The following is an 18,047-nucleotide window of genomic DNA, read 5'->3' as shown; positions in this document are numbered from 1 at the left end:
CTGGCCATTTCAGTGTATAATGGTTTAGTGTTTAGTTTAGAAATATAGCTCTTACAGTCCGCACCAACCAGCGACCTCCTTGCAGTAACACTATCCGACACACACAAGGGACAATTTACACTTATACCAAGCCAATTTACCTACAAACCAGTACGTCTTTGGAGTGTGGGAGGAAACCGATCTCTGGGAAATCCACGGGGAAAACGTACAAACTCCGTACAGACAGCACCTGTAGTCGGGTTCGACCCCGGGTCTCTGGTGCTGCAAGCACTGTAAGGCAGCAACTCTACCGCTGTGCCACTGTGCCACTTTGTTGTGGTTATGATCATTCTGTTTGTGTAAATAAATTGAACACCATTAAGTGTATCTATAGGGTCCATAAGAACTGTGTCAGCTGTTAAGAGCTATACAATTAGTACATTTTTCTTGTTTTATTTCCTGTCTTATTTTTCTTTTTAATAAATTCCTTACTCTGTTTCACCCTGTGAGGGCATGTGTTCTGAAACTCTAAACAAATTCTCAATCTCTCCCTTAATTCTCTTTACTAGCACATGCCCATTACCAACACAGCCTTCAGTGGAAAGTTTGATCCCGATTTGCCATATCTAAGACGCATATAATTTTGGCTGTGTTATATCTGTGTTATTTTCTAATGAAATCCCAAGTAGTTGCAACAATCAAAGGTTGTTGAACCAGTTTGCATAAGTCTCTAATACTTTATTATTGGAAATATGTAGTTCAACAGTACAGCTTTCATTGTGAGACTGCTCTGCTCAGATCCGTGTCGCTTGGAGCAATAGAGAAATTGTGAAAATTCCTGATGTTCTCTGCTCTAGAAATTTCGTACCAATAGATCAGACCGTCAGGGTTTTCTATCTGAAATGATTTTGCATAGTTATAATATGAATCTGAATAGATTTGGATAGATTTTGTACTTTTGGGTAGTTAATTTGTCCACCTAATCATTTGTATGGGGGCAGTGCATTGACTTGTGACGTGTCTTATTGTTCCCTGTGCCTGAGAACATTATTTATTTATCCAGTATGGGAAACTCTTAAGAATCTAATTTAAATGAAACCATAGTTTTGCATTACACCATCCTCCCAACTGTAAATATTGTTACACGTGGCGTTTAGTGTTTTGTTCTGAATCAATAAGGTTGAATATTAGAGTTTTGTTTTGAAACAAAAAAGCATGAAGAGTCTTTTGTTGCCTGTAGCAGGTGGAACCTGTATTTGGTTCTGACCTCCTTTTTGTAGGGTCATGTACTATGACTGTGGCCAAGTCTCTTGCTCTCAGATTTTTTTCTTCTTCTTCCATAGCCTTTTATGTTTATATGCTCCCTTCCCCCACCTCTTTAATGCTATTTATGGCCAGTGTGAAGGATAGAAGTCCTTCAGGGTCAAAACAGCACGGCATGCTCTTCAAAAGGCAAGGGAAAGGATTCCCGAGCTATTCATGTGGAGGTTTTTATGTGATTGCTGCTGGGGTCCACGCCTGCTGGTGACTTGTGCCATCTTCTGGCTGCTGATATTGTCTGTTCCTGATTTAAGATGGTCTTGCAGTGCCCCAAGGCCAAATGCTAGCCACCTTGCTGAAGAGTCCTGTTGTGAACATGGGCAGGATAAATGGAATGTGAAGACTGGGGGGGGGGGAAAGGAACATTTGAAATGAGCCCACATCAAGGGCTCGAGAATCTTCCATCAAATCATTTAACAATTTTTGTGTGGCAGGAGTAATCTTCACTGAAATGACCAATAGAAAAGTATTACAGTTGTACCCATATGCTTTGTTCTCTGAAATTGTGAGCTTTGAGCTTTTTGGAACTAATTTGAATGTGTCATTATTCAGTCTTCGGTTAGCCTGCATAGATTTTAAATATAATGTCTTATTCTGTGTAATGTTGTGCAAAATTTGAAATGGATCTGCTTCCATTTCCAGTTTTACTAATTATTTCATACATTCTCAGGATGGTCAAAACGTGTTTACTGAAACTGAGCTTTATTGATTGGGGCTGGACGTTTGGTTCGATTCCTGACCACTGTTTTAATAGTTGTCATTCGATTGTATGTAACCTACTTGGGAAAGAGCAAAAATAAAACTCTTCCTATTTTAGAACAATTTTTCATATCCCTATCATTGAACTTTTATGTACTAATGTAATTCCTGTTTACTATTTCATTCATTTTTACTGTGCACAGCTGTGAAACTGCCCAACATTTGCCCAGGAGAGGGTAAGCAAAGTGAACTGCAGTATGCACTGTACATATCTCTAGTTTCTCTCTCCTCTGACTCTCAATCTGAAGAAGGGTCTCGACCCGAAATGTCACCTATTCCTTTTCTTCAGAGATGTTGCCTGACCCTCTGAGTTACTCCAGCTTTTTGTGACTATCTTCGGTGTAAACCAGCATCTGCAATTCCTTCCTACACATTTTGTCTGTACTGTTGATTGATTCCTTTTGATATAGCTATGAATGTTAGTCCCATTCCCAGACCTTTCCTCTTTATTCTGTAAATTATTCCTTCGGCTACTGCCTTGTAAAACAGTCAAATCTCTGAAATTCTAGCTCTTTCCCGACTTTTCAGCATTGCATTTAGCTGTTGTGTTGCCAGGCACAGTTAAAATGCATGAAAATGGTTCCTGAAACTGGGCCTCCTCCACTGCCAGAGTGAGCCCACTTGCAAAACTGGAGGAACATCACCTCATTCTGCATGAGTAGCTTACAACCTAACAATATGAACATTAAATTTTCTAATTTTAGGTAACTAACTTCAAACCCCTCTTCTTTTCCCCCATGTACTTCCCTGGATTTGCACCCATTTCTCCCCTTCCACCTTTATTCTTCTGGCTTCACAATTCGCAACACTTCTATCTCTCACCTTTTGTCTTTTCATCTCTGGTCTTTATCCAACCTTCTCCTTGTCAAAACACCCACTCACCAGTGTCCACTTGCGAGGCTTTGTCCTGTCCCTCCTCTGTTCCAGCTTTGTTGCCCCCACCCTCTCCCTCATAATCAATCTGAAGAAGGATTCCGACCCAAAACATCACCTCTGCACGTTCTTCAGAAATGCCTGGCCCACTGAGTTACTCCAGCAGTTTTGTGTCTTTTTTCCCTGAAAAAATAATAAAAAGTAATATTGCCTCATCGATACCAGAAGAGAAATTGTGCGCCATTAACAAATGAATTGAGAATGTGTTTCTAGGTCTTCTGTTTGAATTTGAAGGTCCTTAGTGAGATTGAAGCAGGAGAAAATTGTTAACTGTGTGTGGATGAAGCTGTCTTAATTTAACAATATATATATTTTTAAGTACATTCAGCAACTTGTCAAGATTTGAAGTGTGTGATTGTGGAACCAGAGGTCCGGGAGCTTCTATGTTTCGGGTTAATTTGACAATCTGAAGCATAATGGCCAAAACTTGCTAGCAGGACTCGCAGGGTTCCACTTTCTGCTCCCATTAAGCGCATCGGCTTCACTGGAAAATTTATTATATTACGACGTAATGTTGAAAAGAAAAGTAAAGTAAAGTAAAGTTGTGTTGGAACTGTAATAGGAGTAATATCTAATAATCTAAAAATCTGCAAGTTCGACACCACCAAACTCCTGAGGATACCAGACTATCAATTTTACTTATGAAATTAGCTCCATTTTGTGAAAATATATATATCATTACAGATTTTTTAAATGTAACAACTAATTCTGATTCTTTACTATCGTGGGGAAATCTGTTCTGCGTAATTTAATACTTCTGTGTAGTTTTGTTCCCTGTGCTTGTAGTAGTAATCTGCCACCAGCCTTTAGCTGCAAAAAAGTACATGCACACTTCTGGAAATCAGTGATTACCAATGCTTTTATTGTGACAGTATGTACCAGAGTGGCATGCTGGCACCTCTGAAAGGTTTAAAAACTATATTTTCAAAGTTTCCCAATTTTGATTTTATGCTTTTTGCCTGTTCATTTATTAAATTAGAAATTGATTGGTCACAAAGTCAAAACAGAAGGATTATATATTGATTGAAAAAAAATGCTGATAAATGAAGCTTAATTTTTAATTGGTATGCTGACTGACACCATTAGGTCTATAAAGGAAAACCAGTAGTGATTCTGCACAGAATATGGTTCTGATATTTCATTCGGTGCTGCATTTTGTTGCTCATTTCTAAACACCTGCACTGTATGATTTGCATCTTAAGAATCTTAAGAACCTTAAGAACCTTTTTTCAATCTCTTACCTTGCCGGAGATGCGATTGTTTTCCGGATCGTATCTCTGGTCGCTCTGCGGCCTAACATCACGGAGCTGGAGGTCTTGCCTGGGACTGACCTTGAGTCCCCGCGGGGGCGTGGACTTATCATCTGAGCCTGCGATCCCTTGCCTGGGATCGACGCTCCAATGCAGCCTGCGGACTTTAACATCAGGAGCTCGCAGTCTCGGGTTGAGACCGGTCGGGAGCTCCAAAAGCTGCAATTGGTTCAACTGGTCCCGACCCGGGGTAGATCGCCGGTGCGGGGGAGCTGAGATCCCCCCCGATGAAGGAGCTTGATCGCCCCGACGAGGAAGGCTTGCCGCCGGCTACGGGAGTCAAGATCATCCCGTCAACGGAAGGTTAGAGCCCCCGACCGCTGGAGGACAATGAAGGGAGAGATTGAACTTTTTTTTCACCTTCTATCACGGTGAGGAATATGGAGGAGTCACTGTGGTGGATGTTCATGTTAAAATGTATTTTGTATGTCCTGTTGCTTTTTATTGATATAACTGTATGGCAAATGAAGTTCCTCGTATGTTGCAAAACATACTTGGCTAATAAAGTTTTATTGTGATTGTGATAAGCTTTGTGCACAAGCTGTTCAAAACAGCATTTACCAATTTTTTGGGAAAAATTTGGACGATGAATTTAAATACAGATCAAAAGTTGGTTCTCTAACAAAGAATAAAATGATTGCATACCATATTTCATGCAATAATTATATCGCAGCACATGCTGTATCAGGCTTCCCAAGAACAATTGGCAGGAAAAGCATCATTTACCCTCCTCCACTTAGGGGAGAGAAGTAACCCAGGTATCATTTTGCCTTATCTTAATGTAGTGGTTTTTTTTAAAAAAAATTAATCTTTGGAGTGTCATCTACTGGCTTGCATGGTTGGAAATTTGTGGTACCTGTGTCATTTCACGTGAAAGTGATTAGCTTGTCCCGATGTGATGTAGGTTAGCAACCTATCAGTGGTGAACAGGGGCAGTACACGGTGGAATCAGGGTGATTAGTACTGTATTTCATTGTTGCTCTACTCTCCCGTTTCATCTACAGTGCCCTCCATAATGTTTGGGACAAAGACCCACCATTTATTTATTTGCCTCTGTACTCCACAGTTTGAGATTTGTAATAGAAAAAAAATCACATTTGGTTAAAGTGCACATTGTCAGATTGTCAGATTTTAATAAAGGTGTTTTTATACATTGTGGCTTCACCATGTAGAAATTACAGCAGTGTTGACACATAGTCCCCCCACTTCAGGGCACCATAATGTTTGGGACACAGCAATGTCATGTAAATGAAATTGTCATGTTTAGTGTTTTGTTGCATATCCTTTTCATGCAATGACTGCTTGAAGTCTGCAATTCATGGACATCACCAGTTGCTGGGTGTCTTCTCTGGTGATGCTCTGCCAGGCCTGTATTGCAGCCATCTTTAGCTTATGCTTGTCCCCTTCAGTTTTCTCTTCAGCATATAAAAGGCATGCTCAATTGGCTTCAGATCAAGTGATTGACTTGGCCACTCAAGAATTTACCATTTTTTAGCTTTGAAAAACTCATTTGTTGCTTTAGCAGTATGTTTGGGATCATTGTCTTGCTGTAGAATGAATCGCCGGCCAATGAGTTTTGGGGCATTTGTTTGAACTTGAGCAGATAGGATGTGTCTACACACTTCAGAATTCATTATGCTGCTACCATCAGCAGTCGTATCATCAATGAAGATAGGTGAGCCAGTACCTTCAGCAGCCATACATGCCCAGGGCATAACACCCCCACCACCGTGTTTCACAGATGAGGTGGTATGCTTTGGATCTTGGGCAGTTCCTGCTCTCCTTCATACTTTGCTCTTGCCATCACTCTGATATAAGTTAATCTTCGTCTCATTTGCCCACAAGACCTTTTTCCAGAACTGTGGTTGCCCTTTTAAGTACTTCATGGCAAATTGTAGCCTGCCCATTCTATTTTTGCGGCTAACCAGTGGTTTGCATCTTGCAGTGTAGCCTCTGTATTTCTGTTCATGAAGTCTTCTGCGGACAGTGGTCTTTGTCAAATCCACACCTGACTCCTGAAGAGTGTTTCTGATCTGTCGGACAGGTGTTTGGGAATCTTTCTTTATTATAGAGAGAATTTTTCTGTCATCAGCTGTGGAGGTCTTCCTTGGCCTGCCTGTCCCTTTGTGATTAGCAAGCTCACCAGTGCTGTCTTTCTTCTTAATGATGTTCCCAACAGTAAGCCTAAGGTTTGGCTGATGTGTCTCTATCAGTTTTATTCTTGTTTCTCAGTCTCATAATGGCTTCTTTGACATTCATTGGCCCACCTTTGACCCTCATGTTGATAAACAGTAATAAAAGTTTCCAACGGTGATGGAAAGACTGGAGGAAAGAATAGGTGCTGAGAGCTGTCTTATACCTGCATTAAGGAGGCAGTTAAACACACCTGAGCAATTATAAACACCTGTGAAGCCATGTGTCCCAAACATTATGGTGCCCTGAAATGTATTATGGTAATTTCTACATGGTGAAACCAAAATGTATAAAAATACTCTTTAATAAAATCTGACAATGTGCACTTTAACCACATGTGATTATTATTTTTTCTCTATTACAAATCCCAAATTGTGGAGTACAGAGGCAAATAAATAAATGCTGGGACTTTGACCCAAACATTATGGAGGGCACTGTAACTGTTTAAAGGTAGTGTGTTCATTTACAATAGGGGTATTGTTGGGTTGTGGCTGTTAGCACAGGCACTTGGCTGTTATGCTGCTCATAAATGTGATTTCCATGAATCATCATGGGTTATGACCTCATTACCACCAGAGCACATCATCTGTTGTAACATTGTCACTTTGCTGAATGGAAACATCTGGCATAAAATTATCTCCGTTTTATTGCCGTGAAAAGCTTACTACTCAGACATCCTTACCAGGAGGCTCAGATATGCATCAAATGAGTTTCCACTGTTGCAGTCGTCCATTAGTGCATGTTTTCATGTGTAGATACAATATTGTTAAATTAGACCACGGTAAAGGTTTTTTTAATGCCTTGCTCAAAACATTCAATGAGAAAAAAAATTGTCAGTCAGAATGCAGACCAGTTGGTAGGAGTTTGGTGCAGATAGATCGAGAAAGCAATAAAACAAAAATAACTGATACAACAGAAATAAGCAGAGGAATAGAGTCCAGTATAAGTGTAAAAGCATCATTATATTGATGGAGAGACAGGAAGCATAGATCAGGATGTAACCTGTGGGATGATGTCGAGGATTTGTAGCTCAAAAATAATTCTAAGTGAACTTGCCAGATTCCTTCACCATGCTCCCTGGTTACATCTTGCCCCAGCAACTGGAAGCTCCAGAGATGGTAACACAGCAATATACTAGGAGCACTGAGAATCCTCAACATTGACTACAGGCACCCCACAAAATGTCATCCTATTAGATTACATCAAGATTATCAGCAAGAAAAGGCCTCCTGATTGCCTCTTCCTCTCCTCCTTTACCTGATGAATTAGTCTCTTTCATGTTTAACATCACTTAGATGTAGTATTGGGCACAGTATGTACTCTGGATAAGAGACTTCAATATTCCCATTGGCTTGGTAGTGCCATCACTAACTGAGCTGGAAAAGTCCCTTAGGCTCATGCTGCAAAAGAACCAATAAAAGATAAACTTCCTTGACCCTGTCCTTCCTGTATCAGTACATTGCTCGAATAGTGCACAATCCTCTGGAGCAGAAAACAAAGTTCTGGAGGAACTCAGCTGCTCAGGCAGCATCTGTGGAGGGAAATGTATAGTAATAACTGTGTTGAGATCAGGACAAGGTACTAAGGAAGGACACGTGGCTAGGTTAGCGAGTCTTGGTCAGAACATGGTCGTAGCAGAACAGTAGAAATTGCAGTGTGAGAGCAGGAAGAAAGGCTCTCGCCAAACCCCATGTTGAAGAGAGGAGGAAGCTTCTTCAAATCCTGTACAGAGCTGCAGCATTCATTTACACTTTATCGTGGAACATCTGAATTTCCTTGGAAGTAGCAGATACAGGTGTGGTACCAACTGATGGTTTTTTTTAAAAACTCATTCAGTTGTCAGCATCCTTCCATAAATCTTTGCTATTTATTTATGCTGTAATCTCGACTAACCAGCAGAAATGTGTAAAGTTTTAATGGATTATCAGAATACATTAAAACCAAGATCCCTTTTTCTGTTGCTGAAGACTCCATTATAATAAGGTCATACATTTTCTTGTGTTACGCTGCTTCTTTCAGCAGCCCCACTCAACAAATAAAATTACTTTGTCATTTGTCTCCTGTCCCATGCAATGTTGACAAATTGTCAGTGACTGCACTTCAAAAGTCATTGATTAGCTGTGAAGTGTGCTGGGAAGCCCAGAGGGCAAAAGACCAAATGAAAATCAAAAACCACAGATGCTGGATATCTGAAATAAAATCAAATTGCTTTAAACACTCAGTAACTTGGGCAGCATATGTGGAAAGAGGAATAATTAATGTTTCAGGTTGAAGATTCTTTACCAGATAGAAATTTGGCATCTCTCAGCTTATTGTAAACTTGTTGTAATGAAAGGAGGTGTTCATTGAAAGTACTGGAGAAAACAAATCCATGACTTAGATTCTGCATTTGGAATGAAAATTACAGCATTCAATCTGATTCTGAGATTTTTATCGCTGTTTTTCAGGCATATAAAAGCCCAGCCCTGTTCTCGAGGAGGGGGTCTAGCATTGATTGCATGTGAATGTTCTTGAATATTTGCACTTTTCATCCTTTGACATTTCAAATTTATCCCAGTGACATTTCTTCATTTGAATCTGCACCAAGCAAACACTTGATTCGTTAAATCCTATATCTCAAATTAGTTTCCAAGCAGATCAGTGGAATTTTGGAAGCTGATCGGTTTGTTGAGTGGTTATTTGTGTTAAGGAACTTTGAGCTTTAACTGAATCGGAAGTATAAATGCACCTGAAATATCAGCTTCAATCGTTCATGATAAAACATCCTTCAAGTATAAGGACCTTGTCTCAGATTTGCCAGGAGCAACAAAGGTGGTGGGGAGTTGCCGGTGAAGGTTCAGCAGCTAACTCTCCTCCTTTACTCATCTAGATTGGAGTCTGTGTGGAACACCAGTGCAACTGCTGGTTTGCTGAAATCACCATTCATCTCTCCCACGGGGAAAACCATATTTTTCACAATCTCATTCTTATTTACCCCTGTCCTGTTTAATGGTCTGTATCCTCCCCATCTCCATGGCATTACCACCATTCTGAAACATTACAAACTGCATGAAATATCTTTCATATTCTGATTCCTTTGTAAACAGACTTTCACCTGTGCCGGGTGTTATTGGCCCTGAACCCATCCTTGTTGATGTACATTAACCGCCCTATGTTTCCACAAATTTTCCTTGTATAAATCGGCTTATCATGTTGACACTGCCTTACTCTGCAATCTCTACTTGTCAGACCATGCCTCGCTCTCTCACATCTTTGTTTGTCACTGACCTTTTGTAAAATGCTCCCAACCACACAAAATGCTGTAATGCTCTGGCTGTATATTTCATTCCTCTTCTTTCCTTATCTGACACCGTTTTGTCTCCTTTTCATGTCTCTCCTCACTCCACCCGTCTGCCAATCAATACTCCCATCACCTGTATCCACCTATCAAGATGTGGATTCTTGTACATCGGTGAGACCAAATGTAGACTGGGCAATCGTTTCGCTGAACACCTTCACTGGACCAACCTGATCTCCCGGTTGCCAAACACTTTAATTCCCCTTCCCATTCCCACACTGCCTTTCTGTCCCAGGCCTCCTCCATAGTCAGAGTGAGGCTGAATGCAAATTGGAGGAACAGCGTCTCGTATTTCGCTTGGGCAGCTTACAACCCAGTGGTATCAATATTGATTTCTCTAACTTCAAGTAACCCCTGCATTCCCCCTCTCTCCATCCCTCCTCCACCCACGTTGCACCAACTTCTCATTCTCGCCTAGCAATGGCCTGTGTTCTTTATCATCATTACTTTTTTTGCATATCTTTCATTCATTTGTTGCATATATTTCAACATTACTGTCTATATCTCTTGTTTCCCATTCCCCTGACTCTCAGTCTAAAGGGTCTCAACCTGAAATGTCACCCATTCCACTCCGGAGATGCTGCTTGTCCTGCTGAGTTACTCCTGCATTTTGTGTGTATCTTCGGTTTAAACCAGCATCTGCAGTTCCTTCCTATGCACTCCACCTATCATTTGTCAGGCTTTGACCCACCCACATCTCTTATCCGGCTTTTATCCCTTCCCCCACTACAATCGTCTAAAGAAGTGTGCAACCCAAATGTCACCTGTCCATTCCCTCCACTGATGCTGCCCGACCTGCTGAATTCTTTGTGCTTTGTGCTTTCCTCAAGATTCCAGTATCTGCAGTACCTCCATGGTGCTGTATTCATTTGCTTACGCTCCACATTCTGGAATTATTTCTTAAAAAACAGATGCAATTTTATCACTTCTCCTTTAAAGACTTAAATTCCACCTCTCCAACCATGCCTTCAGCCAGCACTCTGATTGCTTGGTGATCTCTCTTGTCTGATTATGCCGTAGGATGTCTTTCTGCATTTAATGTATGGTATCTTCAAATTTTATACCACTTGCAGCCAATTTTACTGCAGTGACTCTGCCAAAGAGGTCCAGGTAGCTCAACTCATTTCCTCAACATACTGTTGTGAAACACCAGTAGCTTCAACTGTGCGTTCCAGACTCGGGTAATTGCTACTTCAGAATCTTGGGAATAGTATCCCAATTTAAACTTATCTCTCTAATTTAAATTTTAAATTATGTAATGCACATGGTATGTCTCAATTTTGATTTGCATAATATACCTCAAAATCAGTACCAAGGAAATGACACTTCACTGCAGGCATAATGTTTAAGTCCTGCATTCCTCAGCACCTCCTTAGATTCACTTTCTTAGCCAAGTGAACAAAAATGATCCAATATGTGTAAACTAAGCTCGGTTTAGTCACCATCAAAACAGTGCAAATGGTGGAAAGGTCAGTGTCTGCACTTCCCCTCGAATGTTATTCTTCCTTTGATTTTGAAAGAAGAAACCGTATTAATTGTAGGAAATACCTGTCCATCAAAATTGATGTCAACTCACGGATATATTTTAACGCTCGCACATGCAAGACATCTGTAGGGGAAAGAGGAACAAGCATACATGTAATGAAATGATTAAAGAACTACAGTATGAGTAAATTTAAAGAATTTGAATTAAATGCTAATTAAAATTTAATTGGGGCTCCAAATTATCCTTTGTTTCGTTGTTTTTAGGGTGCTGTCATCTGTCTAAAGTGCCCCATGTTCATTAGTTTTAGTTTAGAGATGCAGCATGCAAACAGACCGTACATCCCGTTGAGTCCGCACTGACCAGCGATCACTGTCCACATTAGCTCTGTTATTCCACTTATCTCCTCCCTACACACACGGGGCAATTTACAGCGGCCATTAAAACTACAAATCCACACATCTTTATGATGTGGAAGGAAACCCATATGGTAACGGGGAGAATGTGCAAACTCCACACAAGACAGCATCCGAGATCAGGACTGAACATGGTCTCTGGCGCTGAGAGCCATTGGCACTGATTGTGCATCAATTACTGATTGTTTCGGTGAATACCTGTACTGAATTTTGCCATCATTGTAATGTGTTTGGGGTTTAACAGTATGAGGGTACCGTGTGGAGAGACTTTGAACTACAGTACAGAGACTTCGAACGAAGCAAATTATTTTTAAGGCTTTTTTTTCCCCCCTAAAGTACTCACCCTCAACGTTTCACTGTCTGGCGAGGACCTTGAGCAAAATACAACTCTGGGTCAGGCAGCACCTGTGGTGGGAATAGACTGTGATGTTTTGGACTGAAGAAGGGTCCCGAACTAAAACATCATCTGTCCATTGCTCTACAATCGCTGCCTGGCCCACTCAGCTGCTCCAGCACTTAGTTTTTTTTGCTCAGGTTTGCAGCATCTGGAGTTTCTTGTGTCTCTGGCAAGGACATTAATTATTGGAAATGATCTGTGCAGGTTTGTGGAACAGTTCTCTTGATGGAAGTGGTTGATGTTCACTAACAGGCTTCATCATTGCTGCTAGTCATGCAACAATTGGGTGAGGTTCAGTTGATGTCTCTAACATCAAGAAAAAACATTCAATTTAAATGATAACTTCCAGGAGCCATTATGTTACTGCGTGCTGGATATGTATAGTGCGAGCAAAGCAGTTTTGGCAACTGTCGGCTGTTTACCTATTAAACCAAGATGGGCCTAAATGAGGGCGCACAATGCTGGAGTAACTCAGTAGGTCAGGCATCATCTCTGGAGGACATGGATAGACATCTCCAGCCATGCTGCCTGGTGCACTGAATTACTCCAACACTTTGTGTTCTACCCAAGATTCCAGCATCTGCAGTTCCTTGCATCTAAATGCGAGAGCAGAAAGCAGTTTCTTTTTTTTTGTTGCACTATTTCATTTTTGTTTTAACTGCAACACAATTTCATGGCACATCAAGCATCCGGTTGGGTGTTGCAAATTATTTGCAATGGCAATATTGCAATCTGCTTAGTTAAAAGTTTAAAACTGAAGCCACCAATGTTTAATTTAGCCACCAGCAAGTGGGAGTAATAATTACCTCAATGCTGTAAGTGCTGCAGTTCAAGACCTACCCCAGAGCTGTGTCACAGCTAAATTATTGGTGCTGTCGTTCTGAGGAGGAACTTAGACTGAGACTTCCCATTGAGGTCGGTCTAAAAAATCCCATCAACTATTTTGAAGAAGCGGGGGAGATATGCTGAGTGGCTGCCTACTTTGCTTGCATTGCAGCCACTTAAAATAATAATTGTTCAAATTGCTGTAAGAAATTGAGTTTATGAAAGAGCTATTCCGATTTATCCAGTAATGTCTAGAATGCAGTGTAAATATTTTAAATAGCGTTTGAACTGTAGTTGCTTAGGAACGATCTATTTATTCCTGTGGGTCAACAGCCATTTCTTATTTAGTGCCTCGAGTTTGTTTTCTACGAGGTATTGGGGAAAGGTTTCTGGAAATGGTAGTCCTGATGCTATTCTGCATCATTGTTGAAGGAAGCATTTATTTGTGCTGAGGAAGGAGGGGCCCGGGCCGTGACACTCGGCCTTTGAGTCGTGCATGCTCTGAAATGTTGTGTGATGTAGCTGGATGTTATCAATCTGTAGAACGGTTGCGACCCAAAACATTATCCAACTGTTCCCTTCACAGACGCTGCCTGACTTACTGAGGTTCTTCCAGCACTTTGTGTTTTGCTCGATTCAAGCAATTCTGCATTTCCTTGTGTACATTTGTGTTCAGTGTTGGTCAACCTTCTCTAGGAAAGATGCCATTAAGCTGGAAAGGACCTTGAGCATAAAACAAAGTGCTGGAAGAACCTGGTGGGTCAAGCAGCATCTGTGGAGCGAGAGTCAAGGGGTCTGAAAAAGCATCCCGACCTGAAACGTTGCCTGTCCATTCCCTCCACAGATGTTACCTGACCGCTGAGTTCCTTCAGCATTTTGTGTTTTGCCTGGCTATTATTGTCAGTTGTCATACTTGCAGGATGATCTTCACAGAAAGAGAGAGAGATCAATGACTCCTTAAACTGCTTGTTAATTGTTTTGGTTAACAGGAGACAATTGGCTTATTTGTTTTACTGCAGAAAGTTGCAGAGTGCTAATTAGCAACAACCTCCCCTTCAATGGGTTATTTCTCACAGCACCTTGATCCACCTTTCTCCCCTAATAACTTTGCCCCCTCCAGTGTCTATTCCATGCTCCTAAGAGGAGAAATATGACCTATGCTTCATTGCTTTGCTTTATTGTTTTTTAAAAATCCAGAAAATTTTAACATTTAGGTATTTTGTAAATACGTTTTGTGACACTATGTTTTACTCTCAATCAGCTCAGGCTACAGGAACCACGCCAGGGACCCCACAGCAGAGCTCACAACCAGATTACAGTGCAGCTTGGGCAGAGTACTACCGACAGCAAGCGGCATACTACGGACAGGCCACACAAGGGCAGGCCCCTGGTCATCAGGTATGCATTGGTGTCAGCTGCAGAGTTGCTCAGAGTGGCGCAATAATGTGTCCGCTGCAGCGCACTGATCGGGCACTGCCAGCTGCCTCGTGCCCTCTTCCATCCCTAATGCTGGCCGGGTGTGTAGACAATGGTCACTGGGGGAAGAACCAGTCTGAGGCAATTACACGTATGAGAAAGCTAAACATCATTTTATGAGGGAGATGGCTTCCCATAATCTTGGCTTGGTTCTTACTGGAGATGTTAAATAGGAGACACCAATTGACCAATTTTATTTTTGTGTCAGCATTAGTCTGTTTATTTCTTCCAATTTAAACACTTTGATTTCAGGCCTATAATTGACTTTTTTTTGTTGTCTTTCTCACTCATTTGCCTGTCAGGGGTTACGGGGAGAAGACAGGAGAATATGTTAATCACGATACATCTTTTAAAGGCCATTTTTCACCAACCCTGGCGGTGCTTTCGAGAAACCCGCCATTCTCCGGGTAAATAACACTTGCCCCACACATCACCTTTTAATCTTTGTACCTCTGCCGTTAAAACTCTGCCCTCTAATCTTTGACATTTCCTCCCTGGGGGGGCAAGGTACAGACTGTTTACGCTATCTATGCCTCTCCTAATTTTATATACTCTTATAAGGTCTCCCCTCAACCTGCGACACTCCACATAAAACAGTCCAAGTAATAGTGAATGCCTTGGAAAACTAGAAAAAAACTTTTAATGTTCTGCAAATCATTTGTAAAATCTTAGTCATCACAATATTCCTTACTCACTGCCCCGGGCAATATCTTAATATTTAGACAGAGTCACAAGGAACTGCAGATGCTGGAATCTGGAGCAAAACACACAGTTCTAGAGTATCTCAGCGGGTCAAGGGGCATTTGTGGAAGGAATGGGCAGGTGACGTTTCTGGTTGGGACCCGACTAGTTATGGGGGGGGGGGGGGGGCTGGAAAAGAGAGGTGGGGGTGGGTCAAAGCCTGGCAAGTGATAGGTGGATATAGGTGAGGTGGATTTGAGTGGGTGGAGTAAGTGACAAAGCCCACAGATGAAAAGGAGGCAGAAGGGTGTCGGATAAGGAGAGAAGAGTAAAATGTTAAGCCAGAGGGAGGCCTGCAGTGGAAGAGAACAGTGGTGGGAGGTGAAGAGATGGACAGTATAGTCTGACAAGTGGATTGAGGGGGGGGGGGTACAGTAAAGGGAAAGGGTCAGGAGGAGTATTAATTAAAATTGTGGTATTCGATGATCATACCATTTTGGGTTGTAAGCTGTCCAAGTAGAATATGAGATGCTGTTCCTCCAGTTTGCATGTGGCTTCACTCCAGCAATGGAGGAGGGCAAGGACACGAGGGCCAGTATGGGTTGGGGTGTAAAAATGTTTAGCAACAGGGGGATGTTCATCGAAATGGCCCTCTAGTCTACGCTTGGTCTCGGTGGTGTAAAGGAGGCTTTATCACATCATAATACTAACGTTTATTGCCTTTCTGTTGCAGGATCAATAATTTGACGTCCTTGTGAAGAAATTTGAACCATTATGGATGTGGAGCCTTTTATTTAATAAAGGGTTAAAAGATTTATGGCGCCTTGAAGAAGAAAATCTTATACTTTTGTTTCTGAACACTAGAGAAAAAAATACTTATTACGATAACTTTCTAGAATTACCATTAATGGAGTAATAGTGAAGTCGAGGGGTGCAGATGTATGTTACGGATTGAACACACGGGGGACTCTTATACCAAGACCATGGTTTGGACAGGCTAAAATGCAAATGGTTGGTTGTTCTGTTTTTTAAATTTTTTTTAAACAATTACTTCCCTACACCGGCTGCACTACAAGATAAGTTTTTAAAAGTATAAAAAGTAGTGTAGATGTGGGGTCTCAAAAGGTGGTGCATTGTTGAAATATATACATCCCTGTGATCGATGGGTAGGAATATTGGTGCTGGTACTACATCTCCTGATATGCAGTGCTGGCAAAGCATGAGTCACAGGTATCGGTCTCGAGTTTTGTACAGTATTGACCGAATGGTACTAACGACCACAGTATATATATATAATATATATTATATATATATTTATAATATGTCTCACTTTTGTGAAACTGTGCCTCCATCCCTATGTGACTGGGCACTAAATACAAAACTGTGTAGGACTGGTAAATTTTTGTACTGGTCCGTTAATTCTATTGTGTGGGGAAGGAGGGGAGACTAAGCAAAAGGAAGTTAGCACAACCGAGACTTCTTTTTATAAGGAGTTGAAATGAGAACTGTGAATAATAATTTAATGCTTTTTCCAAAATACATGTTTTACGTAGGTGACTGTTGGCAAAGATGAGATTTAAAAAAATGTTATGTAAAAAAAATTAAAAAAAACAAATTTAGGCACATTTTGTAATTGATAAATGAAACTGAACAGCAGCAGGGTGCACATCTGTACGTGGATGTCATGGAAAAATACTGCCATTCACATTTTAGCCTGCCTTCTACCCATTATCCCCACTTCAAAAGACATCCGGACCTGAAAGGGGAGACCCCACGAGTTAAAGACTTGATGATCATATACCTTTTGATTCTGTCCTGCAATTAGATTGCATCTGTCTGTATAATTGCCTGAAAAGAAAAGACGAGATAAATAAATGAAAGTACAGGTTTTATTTTTTAGTATGAATAAAAACCAAAAAAGGTTGGTTGTGTTTGGTATACACCTCCCCAAATATGGACTCGACAAAGTCTCCACGAGCCATGCTAATGACTATTTTTTAATTCTTATTCTTAAGTGGTGTGATCTAATATGTATGATTATGTTTAGCAAGTGAATGGATCCTAGTATTAATTACGTATGTGAAACAAAAAATTACGTTGATTAAAAAAGGGATGGTTATTAAGTTGAAGCTGTTTAACTTGTAGTATTTGCCTTTGTACAGTTAACAGTGTAGATAACCAGGAACTGCAGTTCTGTTTTTAATGACCTGAGGTCTCCTGGACATTCCGTTTAAATTGTACTGATTTTTTTCTATTAATGCTCGAGATATCTAACTTTGGGAAGTGCGACTGGTTTAAAAAAAAGAACAGCTCTGTGCAGCATGTTAAAGAGATGTATCCCTTTTATTTTACTGACACTTGCATTTTACACTCTATAATAAAATGTCCACAACATTTCTTTGTGGGAAATTTGGCCTGACTTTGGTTTTGCTTAATTAATTTTCTGGTGGATCCTAAAAGTTGCCCTCTATTAAATTGCATCAGTCCATTCTCACCACACGGAGATCTGTCAGATATTATGTTGAAGAGCGCTCAAAGAGGGAAGCTCAGAAAACAATGTTCTTCCAGAAAGTTGGTATTTGTAGTCGGGTCCAGTCGCTGTTGACTGACTTGTTTCTTTACACCCACTGATGCAAGGCAATAAAATGCATAATCATGCTTTAAATAATTTTGTGATGGGTAAAGATGGAGCTGTGGAAGAAAGGGTGTGTAGGGAGGCAGGTGATTGGGAATGGGTGTAAAGGGAGGTAGGGGAATGTGTGAGCAGCCGAGGCTGGGTCAGGAGTGAGCTGTATTATATTTGAAGTTCAGGAGAAATGTGCATGAGTGATAAAACAGCGCTAGACAAACCATGTTTACCTTTGTGCTATAATCTAGGGTAGTAGGCTCACCGCAGAAGGAATATAGGGTGGAAAGTAACTACTGCATATTGAGTAAA

General features: G+C 40.9%; 1 protein-coding gene across 3 annotated transcripts in view; it reads left to right on the top strand.

The window, feature by feature from the left end:
- fubp3 (far upstream element (FUSE) binding protein 3) overlaps positions 1 to 17,522 on the top strand; it is an 85,927-nt gene extending 68,405 nt beyond the window's left edge. For 2 of the 3 annotated variants that reach the window (XM_078425791.1, XM_078425789.1), the window contains 2 exons: positions 14,214 to 14,350; positions 15,843 to 17,522. In XM_078425791.1, the coding sequence (XP_078281917.1) occupies positions 14,214 to 14,350; positions 15,843 to 15,851 (146 nt within the window). In that variant the 3' untranslated portion in view covers positions 15,852 to 17,522. The remainder of the gene's footprint in view (positions 1 to 14,213; positions 14,351 to 15,842) is intronic. The other variant, XM_078425790.1, reaches the window with a different exon arrangement.
- The last annotated feature ends 525 nt before the right edge of the window (positions 17,523 to 18,047 follow it).

Source organism: Rhinoraja longicauda, chromosome 31 (genome assembly GCF_053455715.1).
Source record: "Rhinoraja longicauda isolate Sanriku21f chromosome 31, sRhiLon1.1, whole genome shotgun sequence".
Classification (NCBI taxonomy): domain Eukaryota; kingdom Metazoa; phylum Chordata; class Chondrichthyes; order Rajiformes; family Arhynchobatidae; genus Rhinoraja; species Rhinoraja longicauda.
This window is presented reverse-complemented; position numbering and strand designations above follow the sequence as displayed.